The 15864-nt window shown below is 50.5% G+C and overlaps 6 protein-coding genes across 6 annotated transcripts; 2 read left to right on the plus strand and 4 right to left on the minus strand.

Moving 5' to 3' along the window:
- Positions 1-116: 116 nt before the first annotated feature.
- On the minus strand, positions 117-1455 carry BCR38DRAFT_414173 (XPA protein C-terminus-domain-containing protein; the record flags this gene model as incomplete). The annotated part of the gene is made up of 3 exons (XM_040858902.1): positions 117-529; positions 595-1303; positions 1369-1455. The coding sequence occupies 3 exons, from the start codon at positions 1453-1455 to the stop codon at positions 117-119; spliced, it is 1209 nt and encodes a 402-aa protein (XP_040710317.1).
- Positions 1456-3280: 1825 nt separating this feature from the next.
- On the plus strand, positions 3281-4235 carry BCR38DRAFT_490299 (alkaline phytoceramidase; the record flags this gene model as incomplete). Its single annotated transcript, XM_040864504.1, has 3 exons — positions 3281-3360; positions 3430-3503; positions 3625-4235. The coding sequence occupies 3 exons, from the start codon at positions 3281-3283 to the stop codon at positions 4233-4235; spliced, it is 765 nt and encodes a 254-aa protein (XP_040710318.1).
- A 1276-nt stretch (positions 4236-5511) lies between these two features.
- BCR38DRAFT_414175 (inorganic phosphate transporter Pho88) lies at positions 5512-6229 on the minus strand (the record flags this gene model as incomplete). Its single annotated transcript, XM_040858903.1, has 3 exons — positions 5512-5906; positions 5978-6138; positions 6210-6229. 3 exons carry the CDS (start codon positions 6227-6229, stop codon positions 5512-5514), a joined length of 576 nt encoding a protein of 191 aa, XP_040710319.1.
- Positions 6230-7416: 1187 nt separating this feature from the next.
- On the plus strand, positions 7417-8487 carry BCR38DRAFT_490301 (uncharacterized protein; the record flags this gene model as incomplete). The annotated part of the gene is made up of 1 exon (XM_040864505.1): positions 7417-8487. One exon carries the CDS (start codon positions 7417-7419, stop codon positions 8485-8487), a length of 1071 nt encoding a protein of 356 aa, XP_040710320.1.
- Positions 8488-8819: 332 nt separating this feature from the next.
- BCR38DRAFT_450215 (uncharacterized protein) lies at positions 8820-10155 on the minus strand. The gene has a single exon (XM_040861355.1). It carries the CDS (start codon positions 9761-9763, stop codon positions 8954-8956), a length of 810 nt encoding a protein of 269 aa, XP_040710321.1. The 5' UTR covers positions 9764-10155; the 3' UTR covers positions 8820-8953.
- Positions 10156-11772: 1617 nt separating this feature from the next.
- On the minus strand, positions 11773-13203 carry BCR38DRAFT_504505 (uncharacterized protein). The gene is made up of 2 exons (XM_040864900.1): positions 12959-13203; positions 11773-12874 (listed from the first exon to the last, which is right to left on the minus strand). Exons 1-2 carry the CDS (start codon positions 13148-13150, stop codon positions 11954-11956), a joined length of 1113 nt encoding a protein of 370 aa, XP_040710322.1. The 5' UTR covers positions 13151-13203; the 3' UTR covers positions 11773-11953.
- Between the last annotated feature and the right edge of the window lie 2661 nt (positions 13204-15864).

Raw genomic sequence — 15864 nt, forward strand, 5'->3', positions numbered from 1 at the left:
ACTTGGGAGCAAAGAACTAAAGCAGAGAACCAGAGTGCCCAACTGGAATCTTTCAAATCGCCTAAAAGCAAGCACACTGGGTATCATACGTCAAAACACACACTACTCCAGCATCATCAAAACTCCAACTCCTCCACTTCCATACCACACGTTGTGCACGTCTTCAATGTAGCGCCTTCCTCATTCTCTATCACTCGCCCCCACTCATGCTCATGCTTTCCTCCCTTGCCTATCGTCTCGCCAAACTTGGCTTTCCCCGCTTTGGTACCCTGCCGCCGATGTGATTCTGCCAAAGTGCGCTTCTTGAGATCCTGCAGCTTCTCCTTGAACTTCTTCTCCTTGCGCTGCTTTTTTTCCGTCTCGCGGCGCTCAAATTCGCTGTCAAGGGCCTCGGCAGACCCCCACTTTTTGTCACTGAAGGCATATTCTTCGACTTGGTAGCGGAGGAACAGCATCATGTCGTGCCAGTGGGACTTGTGAGGGTTAGGTCTGGATAATTGCGGGAGCAGATCTTCGTCTCGTAGCTCGGCTGTTACTTCATGTCAGTCTTGCGCTGTTCCAGTTGAAGGCCAGTAGGTGGAAGCGAAGACTCACGATCTGTCAACAAGTAATCTTCCCTGGCTTCCGTCTTGGTCAAAAGAGAATACTTCTCGGGCAGCTTCTCTTTGCACTGGTTGCAGATCCTACAGTTGAATACTTCATCCCAGACGTAGTCAATCTCTAAACTATTGCACTCGCGACACTTCTTTCTCTCCTTGTCATCTGTGAGTACACTCAACCCCGGCTGGAACGGCCCCGCCTTCTGTTTCCGTAGCTTCCGTAGTAACTGTAAACGCTCCCACTCCTGGGCCGACATGCCTTGAGGCTTCTGCTCCGTTGGGTCCTGGGGAGGGCCGGCTTTCGCGTTCGCAGATGCAGCCCCGCTCATGGCCTTGTTGAACGGATCATCGTCCGCCGTGAGGAAACCTCCTTTGGTGTCTGTGATCTTGTCAAAATCGTAGTCGACAAACTTTGTGAACTTGCGCGCAGGCCGTATCGCTCCTTCGTCGCCCTTCTGTTCGCCCGTGGTTGTTGGGTTGTCCGGCAATGCGCCATTGGCACGCCCATCGCGACTCGTCGCTGGGGTATTACGGACCGGGACTGATGCAATTTCATCGTATACACGCTTTCGAGTTCGGGGGAAGGAAATATCGTTGGTGGCGACGATGCCCGAGGATGTGCGGTTCAGGGAAGACACGCCAGCGTGTCGCTGAGCAGCTTCGTGTTGTGCGCGAAGGGATTTGGCACGGAGACGGGACTCTTCCTATCCGGTGAATCGTGGTTAAGAGACATCATTGTCTACGGGTGATACAGTTGAGACGGACTCACGATGCGACGAGTCACCTCGGGCGTTGGCGGGGATGCGACTGCTTTGGAGGGGCCCGGAACGCTGGGAGGTGTTGATGGGCGTGGCATGGCGAGATGCTGCAGGATGCGATGGTACAGTCCAATGCTGAATGAGTTTGGAGTGAGAACTGAGAACGATGCGATTCTATGATCTACACATTAAAAGCAGAGAGAAGCTGGAGGACTGAAGATTGGAATGGTGACGTAGAAGCAGGGGACGCATTTGCAAGGTGCCGGGCCAAACCAATTAAAGTTCCGGGTAGCACGATGCTGGTCACAACAGCCTCGTAACATGGCTTGTAGCGGCGTAACAGCAACCACATATAGAGTGTCCACACTTCAGATAGTGGCAGCAGATGTCTCGTCGGTATTCCCGATATGCATTTAGGATATCAGCCCATGAATATGCCCCCGAAACTGCTCATGTATATACTGTCTGAATCTCTTCACTCTCCAGTCCAAACTCTGCGATATACTACCACATGCAACTCTATGTACAAGATTTTTAATAAAACAATGCTTCCCGTGATCAAGTCCTCAACATCCCCGAACTGCTGGAAGCCAGCCCCGTCAAGGTCGGCCTAGCCGCCCTCCTCCACACTCAGCAAGTCAACAAAAGATGGCATATCGTAATACAACACTCCCCAAAATTATAAAGGACTCTGTTCTTGGCACCTAATTATGATGGTGAGCCACGCTTTAACCCTCTGTTGGCCAACTTCTTCTCCCTTCGTGTCGAGAGCCTCAGCTTCCAAAACACTTTGGGTGCATACTGCTGCCATCACAAATGCGATAACCTCAACTTCATTTTGCAAGGCTTCCATAGACCCCAGGCATCATGGCTACATATGCTTATCCAACAGCTACCCCTAAAGGGCGAGAACGTCATGTTGTCAACCCAAGTCCCATACGAACACACGCCGGTAGGCATCAAGCTGACTAAAATACACCGGGTTGTATGCGCGATATCGAGAACCAGTCGGAATATTTCATCGATAGGATCTCCCGTGTCTCAGTCAACGGGCCCGACAATATCACCGAGCACCGTGCGCTGCAATATGGCCTCACCCTGGATATTGAGAGTACAGCGCATGTGTAAAGGTAGTGGCGGATATTTCAAAGACGTCAAGGAATACAGAAAACGAGCCTTAGATACACGAATGTGGTTATCATCATTATATCTATATAGTTAGAATTGCTCGAGTATTCGGTTGAGTCTTACGTGACTTTAGCGCTGAATGCGATGTTTCTATGTACATGATGAAATGAAAAACAGGTTTGCTTGGTCGAATTACCTGATAGACCTTATTTTTGATGTTGCATCGAACCTACGCGGGATGTTTGCCCTATATAACTAACTTATAGTCTAGCAACGCAAATATGGCAATATTCTTCATTCATCAAATCAAGGGGAGACGGGCTCACTTCCGAAATACCATAAACTTGGATCATCGGTAAGCTTGCATTATCGATGCATTGCATATGATTCTGGTTGGTGGACCAGGTGATTGATTACTTTTGCATGCCATTCAACCAAGTCCCCGCCGCACCCGCGGATCACTCGGAAAGCGGCGATAGAACCTATAAAACTAGGAGCGGTACTTATGCTTCCTCCCGTCTTGTCATTCTTTTTATATCTACTGCCGATAAGTGTAACTGAACTTAAATCATAGTGCTGTTCGCTAACAACAGCTCAGCCGAGATTCGTTGCTTAGGTAAAGACGATATCCACGATCGATCCCTTATTCCCACTGTTTCCGGACCCGACGAAGCTCTGCTTCAAAGCGGCAGCTTGAATTATCGGAAAACCAACACATCAGTCATCGTTTTCCGTCTTCCAACATCTCTTGCGACAAGCTGTGGACTGTTTCCTCAACCGGAGATAGACGGAGTTATGGCTCACCACCACAATCATTACTCTGGTGACCCACACGCTCTTTCGGGGTTTTGGGGTCCTCCAACCAGTGCTATGAAGTGAGTGACTCGGCGACTTGAACTCGGTGGTACAGGTTTATGAATATTGTCACACTAACGTGATAATAGCTTTTGTGAGGAAGACTACGCCGTTACTCAATATGCTGCTGAGTTCATAAGCACAACGACAAATCTGATATACGGTTAGTCCACAGTTTTTAGTTACCCGAGTAGAGGGAGAAGAGACGTGCTCATGTTGCCCGAGACTGATCCTTCAAAACTCCGGGATTGAAAAGCGATAGAACATGCTGAACGCACAAATAGTATACTTTGCACTTCGCTATCCTCGGAAGAATGACGAAAAACACCCCTCCAAGGGCCTAGATATCTTGTCCTGGTCCCTCTTAGGTGTTGGGATATTTTCAGTCGGTTTCCATGCAACGCTCAACCAGACAGCACAATTCTGCGACGATATATCCATGCTGGTCTTCTCAGCAGCTCTGCTCCAAAAGCTCTACACATCAGGTCATTCACCACTTGCTTCCAAGCTTATATCCGCCGTGCTCTTCTCCGTCACCGCAATCGTCTCCATTGCCTATCTCCGAAACGGCAACATTCTTCTTCATTTCTATACCTTCAGCACTATGGTGAGCCTCATCTGGCCGCGGACCCTGTACCTTATCCACGCCCGAGGCCGTTCAGAAACAGAGCGCAAGAATCTCGCGCGCAGATTCTGGAGCGCGCTCGGTACGTTGGTGGTGGCTTTCATAATATGGAACATTGACCTGGAGAAGTGTATGGAGTTGAGGCAGATCAGAGCTGCGGTTGGGCTCCCCTGGGCCTGGCTCTTTGAGTTTCATGGTTGGTGGCACATCCTTACAGGGATAGGGGCTAAGGACTGGATTCTGCTAGTCAGGGATCTCTGCGGAAGCTGAATGTGTAGTGGATTGCTCGCTTGGGAAGGCGGGTCTACGTCAAGCGGAGAACTCAGCCCCTGCCGTGTGGATGAGTTGGTATGATTACACTATAGAACAGCAAGTGTGCGACTCTGCTCATTGGCCGATACTTAACTATAAATCCCTTAGTGGCTCGGCACTGCACCAAATTGGAAATTCGGGACGACAATGCCAATAACAGCTTCTAGAATGACCAGGCCATGCATATCTATAGGCTTAAGTAGTGATACTGATAATCCGGGTGGTTACGGTCTAACCTACGACCAATCGAAGTATGTAGTGAAAATGTGAGGTTTTGTTGCAGGGGACAGAACGCCAAGAGTTTGATCGCATTGAGACTAGTTGATCACTGTCGACATGTGTCAAATAGAATGTCTTTTCTATGACGTGTACAAAGTTAGCCTGGATATGCCTGAAGGTTGAACTACCAATGCCCATAAATGTGGCAGACAAAATACTTGAAGTACGTAAGGCAGACACTGGTGTATAAGTACATGCATGTTTCTGCATGGTAATTGGAACATGCCCGACTACGCAAGCAGCATCATTTCGTTGTTAGGCTCACCTATGAATAAGCATAGGTATCTTACATGTGTCCCCTCTGCGTAGACATAACCTCGCAGGCTGAAAGAAATCTTCAAATGCAGATGCCATGCTCAGGAATTCACAGTGTGGTGCATCACAGTTGCATGGCAGTATACTTACGTTCCAAGCAATCCGCTTTGTTCACAAGCAGCTCATTGCGGCCAGAGCCACCTCATAGTTTCGGACAGAGGGAGCCTCCTTGACGCTGTCCAAGCAGTATTCTGCCTCTACTTGCTTGGCCCCAAACTCTTCAACGCTCCACCACATATTGAACTTGTAAAATCTTTGATCAAATTGCCCATTGTGGGGTTATTTGACATTGCTCTCATTGATCTGCAAAGACAATGCAAGAGAGCCCTCATAATGACAGTTGTGAAAAATGGGCAAGTATGAACCGCATCGGTTGAATTAACTGTTCCCTGTCATTATTGTGTGGAACCGTGGCCTGTCCAGAAAGTTTGATTGGGACACCAGGAGAGAGGTCACAAACAGAATAAAGCCAGTGATGTGTGTTGGAGATGCTAGGCCAGTAACCCTCATAGCGCTTTCCTTGATTCTGATATTATGGTTGTGTACAATATACAAAGGCCATCTGGCAGCTGTGATTCAGCTGCTGAGATGGCCTCTTCCCCATTTTGCTAACCCCCGGTCTATATTGCCCAAACTCCACCTACTCGTCCTTAACACCACCGCGGCCGGACCTCTCGGCAGCCTCGACAGCCTTCTTGTCGCTTTGTGCGGCACTACCTTGAAGACCACTCATGAACCCAGCAGCCTGCTTGAAGGGCCGCTTGAGGTCGCCAGACGCGGGATGGCCAAAGACGTGGATCTTGATCAGGTTGCTCTCGAGAGCGCTCTTGAAGGGGATGATGGACTGGATCAGTAGGGGGTTGGTGTATTTCATGTACAGATGCATGAATCCCATCATAGCGACACCCATCATCTGCGATCGGAAAGAGGCCTTAATCTGCTGAGAGTCGTAGGCATGGATGGTGGTAGTGACCAGCTTGCCCTCCTCGGTGGAGCCCATGGGGGCCGGCTCGACATACTTCAGGGTCGTCATATCTGTGCGGCGTCTGTCAGTGGATGGTCGGTGGGAGGCATTGCCAGGTGGGGGTCTAGTGGTAGATGCGCACCCTTCTTCTTATTGATCTGCGCCTGGGTGTAAAGATACAGGATCGCGATGAGCAGGTTGCTGGCAACGTAGAGTGCGCGGCAAGCGTTGAGAACATTGGGATCATCAAACGGAATACGCTTCGACACCTGCATCATCCCAAGGATGATGACCAGGTTAGTGCTGTTAAGCGATGCTGTTAGTCGCTTTGCGCAGAACAGGTAACACTGCGAGAGGGTTAGAGCCAGACATACATTTGCGGACTGAGACCCATGGCTGCAGTTTGAGGAGGAGCAAGTGCGACGTGAGTGATGGTAAAGGAAGACGCGACGAGAAGGTCAACACTAGCTTGAACCTTCGAGCTTGAGGGAGAGATGTGGTCTTTGGTATGGGGAAATTATTTGCGAAAGCAATAGAGTGAGATGGAATTTAATGCGCAACGGAAGATTAAGGTTTGTCACGCATTTGAGATTGCGGCGAATCTGTCGGCCCCCAAGTTTACCCGGATTTCTGGACACGGTCGCTAAATCAAGATGCTCAAGTGGATGGTGTCGTCTTGAACATGCATTACCCACCTTCCTTGTCTGTTACAGTTGTCGTGATCGGCTTAGGCAGTCTTGATGCGAGTCATCCATTCGTGAACTCCTTCAATCTCAATTTATTTGTAAAGGCGCAGCTTGGTTCAATTCATGCATTCACTTCTTCATTCGAATCCTGGCAAATCTAGCTAACCAAACTCCGAGATGCTATCAGAAGACAAGTTGCATCCGTCATGGCACGACTACATGCATACCTGTTAACATGTCCATCACTTATTGACCATTGCGAACAACTACCTTGTTGCCAGAGTGTTGGCATTTAGAGTTGGGTGTGCTGCAATGTCATTGCCTAGAACCCCCAGGCTGTGAAGGCCACGGCAGCGGCCAACTGCCTCCACTTGAAGTACCTGGTCCACCCCTGGCTGTGACTATGCCCATCTCTTAGCCGGGAACTAGCATTTCGCACTCTCTCAGCCCTTTGTCTGTCTTCCTGTCCCCCTTGAAAGCAACCTTTCATCGGCCAAACTCGCATAGTTCCAGCTTTGTTCCTGCTTCCAGGCTATCCAGGTTATGTTAACCTTTCATGTGAAGCTTAACTGATAAGACTGCAATGAACCTTGGACCTTCAAAGCAAGCCCTGGACCTACTACATAATCACAGCAAAGCAATTGCTACAATACGTTCATCTTATCTCCATATTCTACAGTTTCGGTCAGAAGTGTTGTTTGTTGTTCAATGGGCAATCGGTTCAAGCAGTTGCTTGGGCGTGGTCTCGCCAATATGCATCTGAGCAACCAATGGTCCCTTTCACTCGACTTCGGTGAATATGGATCAAGGTGAGCATTAAGCCAGACTTCTAAAGTGTCCATTTGTCTTGGGTCTCAACTCTTCCTTGGTGTCATTGGATAAGACAGCCACAACGATGTGTTTCCTCTGGCCATGTCCCAAGTGCTATAAGAAGGCTAAGAGAAAGTCGAAGAGAAACGCCAAGCCGAAGCAAAAGCCAGCAGCAGAACAAGCGATTGAACAACACGCAGCAGGCAGCTTGGACAGGCTTTGGAAACAGCAGAAGCCTGTAGCTTTCGATCCACGGATATCCTTTATCCCCATCTTAGAGAGAACACCAAAACCAGAAGCATTAGAATTTCCACAGTTTATCCGCAGCAGGATGGACGACTCGCCGCGAAACTTCTCAGGATGGCCAAACGCATTCGCGCGTCATCCTCGACCGTCCGGACCTCAGCGTCACAACCTCGAGGAATGCCCCTGTGCGGCATGCGCCCATTTCCGCGGATGGAAGCAACTCAACACGTCGCCAGAACACCGAGCAGACGAAGACGGCAATGACAGGTTTCCTCCATCTCCACGGCCACCCAGTTCCAACATCACCGGTACACGGCCCAATATCTCCCCTCCCCGTCGAGCCCCCAACGCATTCATGAAGGACACCACACCAGCCCAAGTCCAGCCAAGCTTCATGTCGCCTGCCGCCGGCACGGCATACCCCCAAGTCTACGTGTGCCCGCGCTCGTCCCCCCATCTCAGCTTTCCTGTGTTGGACTATAGCAGGACGCACGGGGATCCGTCATCGACGCCGTGGCCTCACTTGTATGTGGCTATTGTGCCGGAAAATGCTGCTACTCTGGTCGATTTGGTAGCCACGCTTGCGCCGAAGGGATCGGGTGTCGAGTTGAGTGCGAGAGCCATGGGCTCGGGTGAGCTGGTGGAGATAACAAGGTTTGGCGATGGTTTGGCTGAGTTGAGAGACAGGATCATCCAGCTTGAGGTTTGGGACGAAGAAGCGATGCGGGAGGAGAAGACTCGGGAGGCGAAAGAGAAGGAGAAGGCAGAGAGGAAGAAGGTTCGAAGAGAGGAGGCGGAGAGGGACGCTCGTTGGGGATATGGGCTGCGGCCTCCTCATGGCTCTGTTGAACTGAGGAGGGGCAAGACTTCGCGAGTGGAGAGGGATTGGGATGAAGAATGGAAATATTGACCGTGGCGACCTGCAGGGTCAGGCATGGGGAACACTGGCAAAGCGAGGCGCAAGGGGAAGGACAGTGGTGAAGCCATCTGAAAATAATCTTGAGTGTTAAGCAACATGAATCACATAAATTGACTATAAGGCACTCCAGGCGGCCGAGTTTGGCGCACTAGCAAGTTATAGCGGGTTTGACCGCCTGAAAGCGGTAACTGCCTCACACCAATTCACACCGTTATAGCGCTATTCTGGTCGTAACCCCCGCGTAAAGCACTGACTCGATTGGTCCACACGCGTCTACTCGGGTCCAGGCGCGTCGTTGTGAATCAAGTACCGTGGCCAGTGCAATTGCGTATTTCCACAAGAGCAGTATACAAATTGGACGAAAATCGATCCATTTTCATCATTCTAGTACTAAATAAACAATGCCGGTCAACGGAATGGCAAGTATTAACTTCCTCATCTAACAAGAACCCCTATGTTAAGCCTTGCTGGCTGCAATTTCCGGAACTGCCTGCCGCCTGGCCTCGGCCGACTCGATCTCTTTGGCAATTGACTTGTGGCCTTGGAGTGGGTGTTGGTATACCAGTTTGGAGCCGTACTTGAGGCATTCGGCCCACTCATTGTCCATACTCCTCCCGCAGCAGATCTTCTCGTAGGAGATGTCGGGCTCGCCTTGGGAAGAAGATACGGCCTTGTGGGCTCGGAACCTCTTGGGATTGGCGCGGTCGTGGATGCCGAGCTTGGTGGAGAGGTCGAGACCTTGGTAGAGCTTTTGGGTGTTGCCGAGGAGGAGGCTGTCGGTGGAGAAGGTATCGTAGCAGGAGGTACCTGGATTCTTCAGTGTTAGCTGCTGTGATGGATGATGGAAAGGGAAGGAATTGACAGAAGAGAAGAAAACGAGGGAAGGGTCAGACACACCACCACAGTTGTTATACTTCCACTTCTCCCATTCCTTCTCAGAGGAGTGGATATCCTTCTGGAGAGTGTCCTTCCGCTCCTTGGCAATGATATACTTTTCCTGCGTCCTGAACCCAAGTCGCGTGAATGTCTCGACCAGCTCGTCGACGGGCTGCTTCCAGTTGATCCGATCAGGCATGTCCTCCGGTGTGGACCCCGTGGTCCTGTTCCGATGAAACTGGGCCTCGGCAGCCAGCCTCTCGCGCATCCACATTATCATCAACTCCTGCTCGTTGAGCGATTGCTGTAGATACGCCAGCCTTCTCTTGAGCCTTCCCAAGGCCCCCGAGTGTCTATTCTCCCACATGTACGCATTGGGGCTCTTTTCCATGAGAAACTTAATAATCTTGAACTCGTTGTCCTCGGCAGCCTCAATGTCCCGGAGCGGCGCAAACGCCTTCCCCAACAGACCGGGATTCTTGGTCAATTCGGGGATTGGCACGCCGTTGTAAGCGTACCCCTTCTCGTGCACGTACAACTCATCGTGCAGAGTTGCTATGCGCTCGACTAGCTCCCATGCCGCTGTAGTCAAAAGCGACGCATTCCGGTTGCGGAACTTGCCCTCGGGCGTCACCCACTGGTTCTGTCGCTGCGTGTACCCGTTGACATTGATGCGCGGCTTGGCCTCGCCTAGCAGCCGCCAGCGGAGATATCCCGAAAAGGCTTCACCTTCCTTGATTATGGAGTTGATGGCAGTAACGCGGGTGCCGAGGAAGTTCTCAAAGAGCACCTCGGCTCGCTTGCGCAAAGTGGAACGCATTTCCATCTGCCCCTGGATGAAGGCGCGCTCGCGCAGGGTTTCTCCTGTGACGTCGATGGAAGGCAGAGTGCTGTACATAACCGTAATAACATCGTCGGCGTCACGGGCATCGGCGAACCACGTCTCGTAGTCGGTGTTGGTGAGCATGTTCGTATAGCTGTCATACCAGGGCGCCACAGTGGACGTTAGGTTGAGATTCATGGGCGCCATGAGCGAGGTCTGGTGCATGACTTTGTAGTATTCGACACGCAGCTTTGACACTTGGATTTGGGCACTGTCCCGGGCTTTCGAGATATTATACATGATATCCACGATGGCGAGTCGATAGGCGTACAGGCAAGGCACGGTGATGAAAAAGAGGAAAAAGTGCAGGGCGTAGCGAGCGAAGAATTCGAGCCAGGTACCGACTCCGCCTTCTATGAAGTTGCCGGTGTTCTCGAAGACTTCGACGGTTTGTTGGACAACGTCGGAGAAGATGCTGCTGGTGCTGCTTCGACGGCTTCTCCAACCTTCCTCTTCGTCTCCAGATCCAGTCTCTGCCCCCGCGTTCTCGTCATCTGCCTCGTCAGTGGGTGATTTTCTCTGATCATTGTTGGAGATGCGTGAGAATATGCTTCCGCGGCTGCTACAGCTGCTGCTGCGTGAGTAGCCGTCTTCGCCACTTTCTGCTCCTGACTGAGAGCCAGAGGCAATGCTGCTTCGGCTGGCTTGACTACCGCGGCGAGCAAAATCGTCGGCTCCCGCGGAAAAACTGCAACGGCTCCCTTGGCTCATAGAGCTCAAGCGACGTGCTGTCGCCACATCGTCTGCGGCGGCTTGATATGGCGACCGTGGGGTGGGGGCCCCCGAACTGTAGTCGAGGCTTCCTCTGAACGACATGTTGGGTCTCGTACTTCGAGCGTTGTACTTTAGGGATATCAAACTCGGGATTCAGGTTGTTTATTTTTCTTGATTGGTAAAGAGTTGAGATACGTGACGGAGTTTTGTCGAGTTATTCGTGCTTTGAGTACTTTGATCGATTGACGGTTTCGACACCAGGTTGACATGGCCTTTGTCGCAAGTTCCGAATGCAGAATACGTTTGTCCCGTTTAATCGAATTTGTCATGCGCCCAAGTCTCTCATTCAAGGAAAGGCAATGGATAGGGCTTGGGGTCATTGGAATGTGGTTGTGTTCAGCCATGGAATGTGGAGGCTTCTACGATAGAAAGCGCCCAGCAACTAGGACCAAGTCAGATCGAAGTCGCAATCTTTTCACAGCAACATCGGCAATGGCCAGTCCATTCTGAAACTAGTTTATGATGCCAATATAATCAATTCCCTAAAGTTTCCTGCTGTCAGAAGTGAAATATAGAAGGATAAATCCTTCCCTCATTGCCAGTGCCCTGGAACTCAGTGCAGCCATCCAGCACGATCAAGTCCAATAACCATCCTGAGTCAACCACCTAATCCTGCATAATAGTCACCCTGTGCTAGCCACCTAACCACTTTAGCCATCCTCGTGTACTCCATCTAGGTTCCATGTCAGCTTTTCTTTTCCTTGGTTTTTCCTGTTGTGAATACCATACCACATATGATCCGTGTCCTCATGAACATCAATGCAGAAAAGTCCGGAACTCAGAAACGAAAACCGTTCTCTATCATAACCTCAGCATCTTTATGGCGTTGCTGAAGTCGTAATCTGCCAATTGAAGCTCAAAAGACAAGCAGGTCTGGTGTGACTGGAGACTGTAGTCTGTGACTCGGCATGGTCCGCATCGAACTCAGTGGGTGGCGCCGGCTGCGAAAAGGCAAGCCGCCAATTGTCTGGCGATGGGGCGGCACGACGCGATGGGTGACCATTGGAGGGTGTACGCGATATGCTGAAGCGGCGTCCGTCCTCTCTGGATGGAGATAGTGTGGACATCCACTCCGGCGGCGACAAGCTTCTGCACCACTGTGACAAAGATGGGACCATACCCGTTGAATCTCAGGAGGTGGGGCAGAATGTAGTCAGTGGCAGGGCTAAGGGGTTGGTCGAGAGGATACAAGGGTAGGAATCGGTCAAAGAGCTTCAGCAACTTGGTGGAGGACAAGCTCGGGTCATCTATAGCGAACATTTGGATCGCCATGATGATATCCTCCATGGGGTTGAGGAAGTTGTAGGGGGAGTTCCAGGAGCTCTTCCTGACACTGGCACCTGCTTTCAGGAGCTTCTCGATGACCCAGAAGGGCAGACGGGAGTTAACATTTGCGAACCATCGGACAGAGAGGCTCAAGGCCGTGGTGCCCTTGCCTTTCTCCTCAAACATGACTGGCGAGTCGATGTCAAAGCTTGGATTCTCGATGAAGCGGTCCATGAGATGGCAGCCGTCCTTCTTAGACAAGATGTGAGCCCCGATAGCCAATATGAGATGGTAGAAGGGGAGGTATCTCTCATCGCGAGGCTCTTCCTTGTTGTCCACGCCGACGGTCATTTCGGGGCAGCCCTTGTTCACATCGGCTCCCTTGTCTAGCAGATAATTGACCATGTCCGTCTGCCCGTTGTCGATGGCGATGATCAGCGGAGTTATCTCCACGTCGGCCTTGCGGAAACCCCTGACGCTCTGGGAGAGCTTTTCCTGGTCAAAGTAGTCATTGACCAGATGCTCTCCGCCGATCTGGAAACACTGCTTGACCATGTTGAAGTTGCCGGTCCCGCATGCCTAGTACAGGGACACGGCTCCTCCAGAATTGATGTCGTTCTCAATTCGCTTTGTGGCTAGCGAGTTGTGGAAACCCTTACAAACCAGATCAAGGTTCAGAGCGGACGTGCGGTCCATATTTTCCGAGACACGCCAGATCATCTCGACAGGAAAGTTGGCCACCATGGACGAAGTGGCTTGGCCATTGATATAGGCGGCGATGGTGTCCATCGAGGCAGGCGAGGCCACCTTCTTGGCGACAGCCGAGGTCTCCTGCTCCAGTCCGGAGGAAGACATCTTGATGATTGATGACGAAGTACAAGTGTGGTAAAGGTTGGGGTACGACTGTGCTAGTTGACTCGTCAGTCACGGTGACCCGACGAGGACAAAATAACTGACAAGAACCACGAGGGCGATGATGAACATGGAGATGGAAATGAAGATTAGGATGGAAGTGAGGATGGAGATGGAAATAAAGACTAGGATGAAAGTGAAGATGAAGAAGGAGATGGGTGATACTTACGAGATGATTTTTGACGCGACCTTGCAAGGCCCCGAACGCCAATCTTGATCAAGATGAGTCTGACTAGATGCAAGAAGAGAACAGTGGCACGCACGCGTGTCAAGTTGCTTTGGGGATGCTGAAGGTGAGTTGTGATTCGGAAAGTTTGATCAAGAGATGGAGAGAAAGCTCAGACCAGAGAGGAGATGCCCATTTATATTTGCAAGAACCTGTTGGAATCAGCCATCGTGGAACCGGGATCAGCAATCTTAACTTGCTGGCTTAAAAGAAAATCCCCGCGAGAGAAGCGGGTCCTCCAGAGCAAACGCAAAAAGCCAGCGAGGTAGATAAGTACCTAGGTACATTGAAGAAATACGGCCCTCGACATGGCGACTTGGGCCCCCTCAAGAAAGTAGGGATCACTTGCCCTTGCAATGATATGGTGCTACCTACGGCCAACGAGGCCGTGATTATTAAGAGTGTCCAGTCCCCACGGTAACTGGTATTTAAGTGAGACTGCTTGGACGTACCAATGGCGATGGCTGTTGAAGGGGCATCACTGAGAAGTTCCTAGAAGCAGAGACGAAGTACTCAGAAATGCCGCCGCGGTGTAAGTACAGCCCGTGCTCGAGTGTCAAGGAAGGATGATTGACGATGGAGTCATGAAGTCGGTACAAGTGCCAAAGTGACTACTATGGTAGATCAGAGGGCTTCGCACAGGGGAAATCAGAGTCGAGGATAGACTGGCATGAAACCATATCATTGAACATTTTCTAGCCGGTGTGACCTCTCTCAAAATAAGTAAATTGAATAGCAACGATCCCCGTGGTGGGAGACGAGTCAGCCGATACACCAGGTAAATCTGCCATTGCCGGTTGAAGGAGTTCTTGCCCAGGCTTACTCTGACCAGGCGTTCGACGATGTCTCCCTTGCTGATCTGCACTCAAACTGCGTTCAGCTCAGAGTGCTCAAAGAGGAGGATTTACGAAATTCCACAGGCGAGCAAAAATCGAAGGATTTTGAGCACAGCTCGCGCATAATTCGACAGGCTTTTCTTAAGTTGTATCATGAATAACGTCGTTTTTCAGGCATTCGCATATTCACCGGTAAGCTGTGCATTCTGGAGACGTGGAATCTCCACAGGGCTGGAAATATACTAGCAATCTATGAGCTGCCGCACGAAATTGACGTTTTCCTTCTACTTGAACTGGGTAGGTTGTCCACATTGGCGCTCCGTGGGTACCACTGGCCTCCGGAGCTCGAAAAGGCTCGGTGATTTCATGCATTACTGCAACATGCAGCAGTGCAGTAGAAGCTGCACCATATATGAGATGACCAGAACTGGTTAGCATTGTTTAGATTGTAGCTACAAATGTAACTACCATTGAACGTGAAGGGGTGAGGTCGAGGGTATGTCAAACCTGGAAGCAACGCAAAGATCACAGGTAGAAGCCCAGCAGTAGAAGCCCAGCAGCACAGCCTCTCTTTGAACTAAAAATCGAGACATCGAGGTGGGCCTGGCGACTATGTGCCATCATACTGCGAGAACTCTGCTGTTTCAACTATGCTAAAATTGCTTCGACTTATGCGGAAACTATCAATTTGTACTTGTGTGGTTCGACCCCGAGCACAAAGAGCCACTGATTACCATAGTTGCAAATTAAGAAATTAGTTCTCGTCTATTTTTATAGCGGCCAACTGAAGACAGCCAGATTAGTTTCCAGCAAGGGGGCACAAACAATTCACACAATGATCTGTGCCAGCTCATAAACCTGCAAACAGCTGGGGACCATGACTTCTTCCCATGCTCGGGTTGAGATCTGGAGCAATACAGTAACTTCTCATTCAAACAGGCTTTCCTCGAGCTCTGGTACGTTCTTCATCTGAGACGCGCGACTTACGTTTGTCGGGGAGGCCTTCCATGCAATCCCGCCTCTAATTGCTTGGAAAGCACGCTCTACGATGGAGTGGGAATACGAGAATGAACTTCCATTGACTGATACGGGAAGCTCAAAAATAGCCAATGAAAGACCAGTGGCAAACGAAACTATTCCTTTCAAAGATGGATGGACCGCTACGATGGCCACAGCAGTGTGCCATGACGCGGTCATAGGTTAGTTATTAGTTTATTTCAGCTCTAGTTCGCCCGTCGCCAAGGCATATAACACTATCGAACCGACAAGACTACGGCACTGTATTATTTACATATTACCAGATCTATTGGAGTGATGCTTACTCGAAACACCATCAAGGCGCGAGCCCCAACATGTACATGCCAGGATAAATATCGACCTGTCCAGAGTTTTCGCACTCGACCGATCCCAAGTACACAGCATGCGCCAACACAAAACGACCTTTACAGAGTGCTTGTTTTCTTTGCGGCGAGCGACCGAAATCGATGAGTTTGCATTACCGAAACTCGCATTAAAAAGGACGACATCGACAGCTATTCAGCAAGGAAAAACGAAGCTGACGGTAGAATAGGCTTAAGCCTGCGGAAACCTTCCCG

This window comes from Pseudomassariella vexata, assembly GCF_002105095.1.
Source record: "Pseudomassariella vexata strain CBS 129021 chromosome Unknown BCR38scaffold_21, whole genome shotgun sequence".
NCBI classification, from domain to species: domain Eukaryota; kingdom Fungi; phylum Ascomycota; class Sordariomycetes; order Amphisphaeriales; family Pseudomassariaceae; genus Pseudomassariella; species Pseudomassariella vexata.

Bases quoted from the DNA above. Each gene is read 5' to 3' on its own strand.
- BCR38DRAFT_450215 (XM_040861355.1), bottom strand. From the start codon at position 9,763: ATGGAAAAGAGCCCCAATGCGTACATGTGGGAGAATAGACACTCGGGG.
- BCR38DRAFT_504505 (XM_040864900.1), bottom strand. From the start codon at position 13,150: ATGTCTTCCTCCGGACTGGAGCAGGAGACCTCGGCTGTCGCCAAGAAG. The intron at 12,875-12,958 runs GTTTGTAAGGGT...TCCCTGTACTAG, and splicing joins CCGCTCTGAACCTTGATCTG to GCATGCGGGACCGGCAACTT.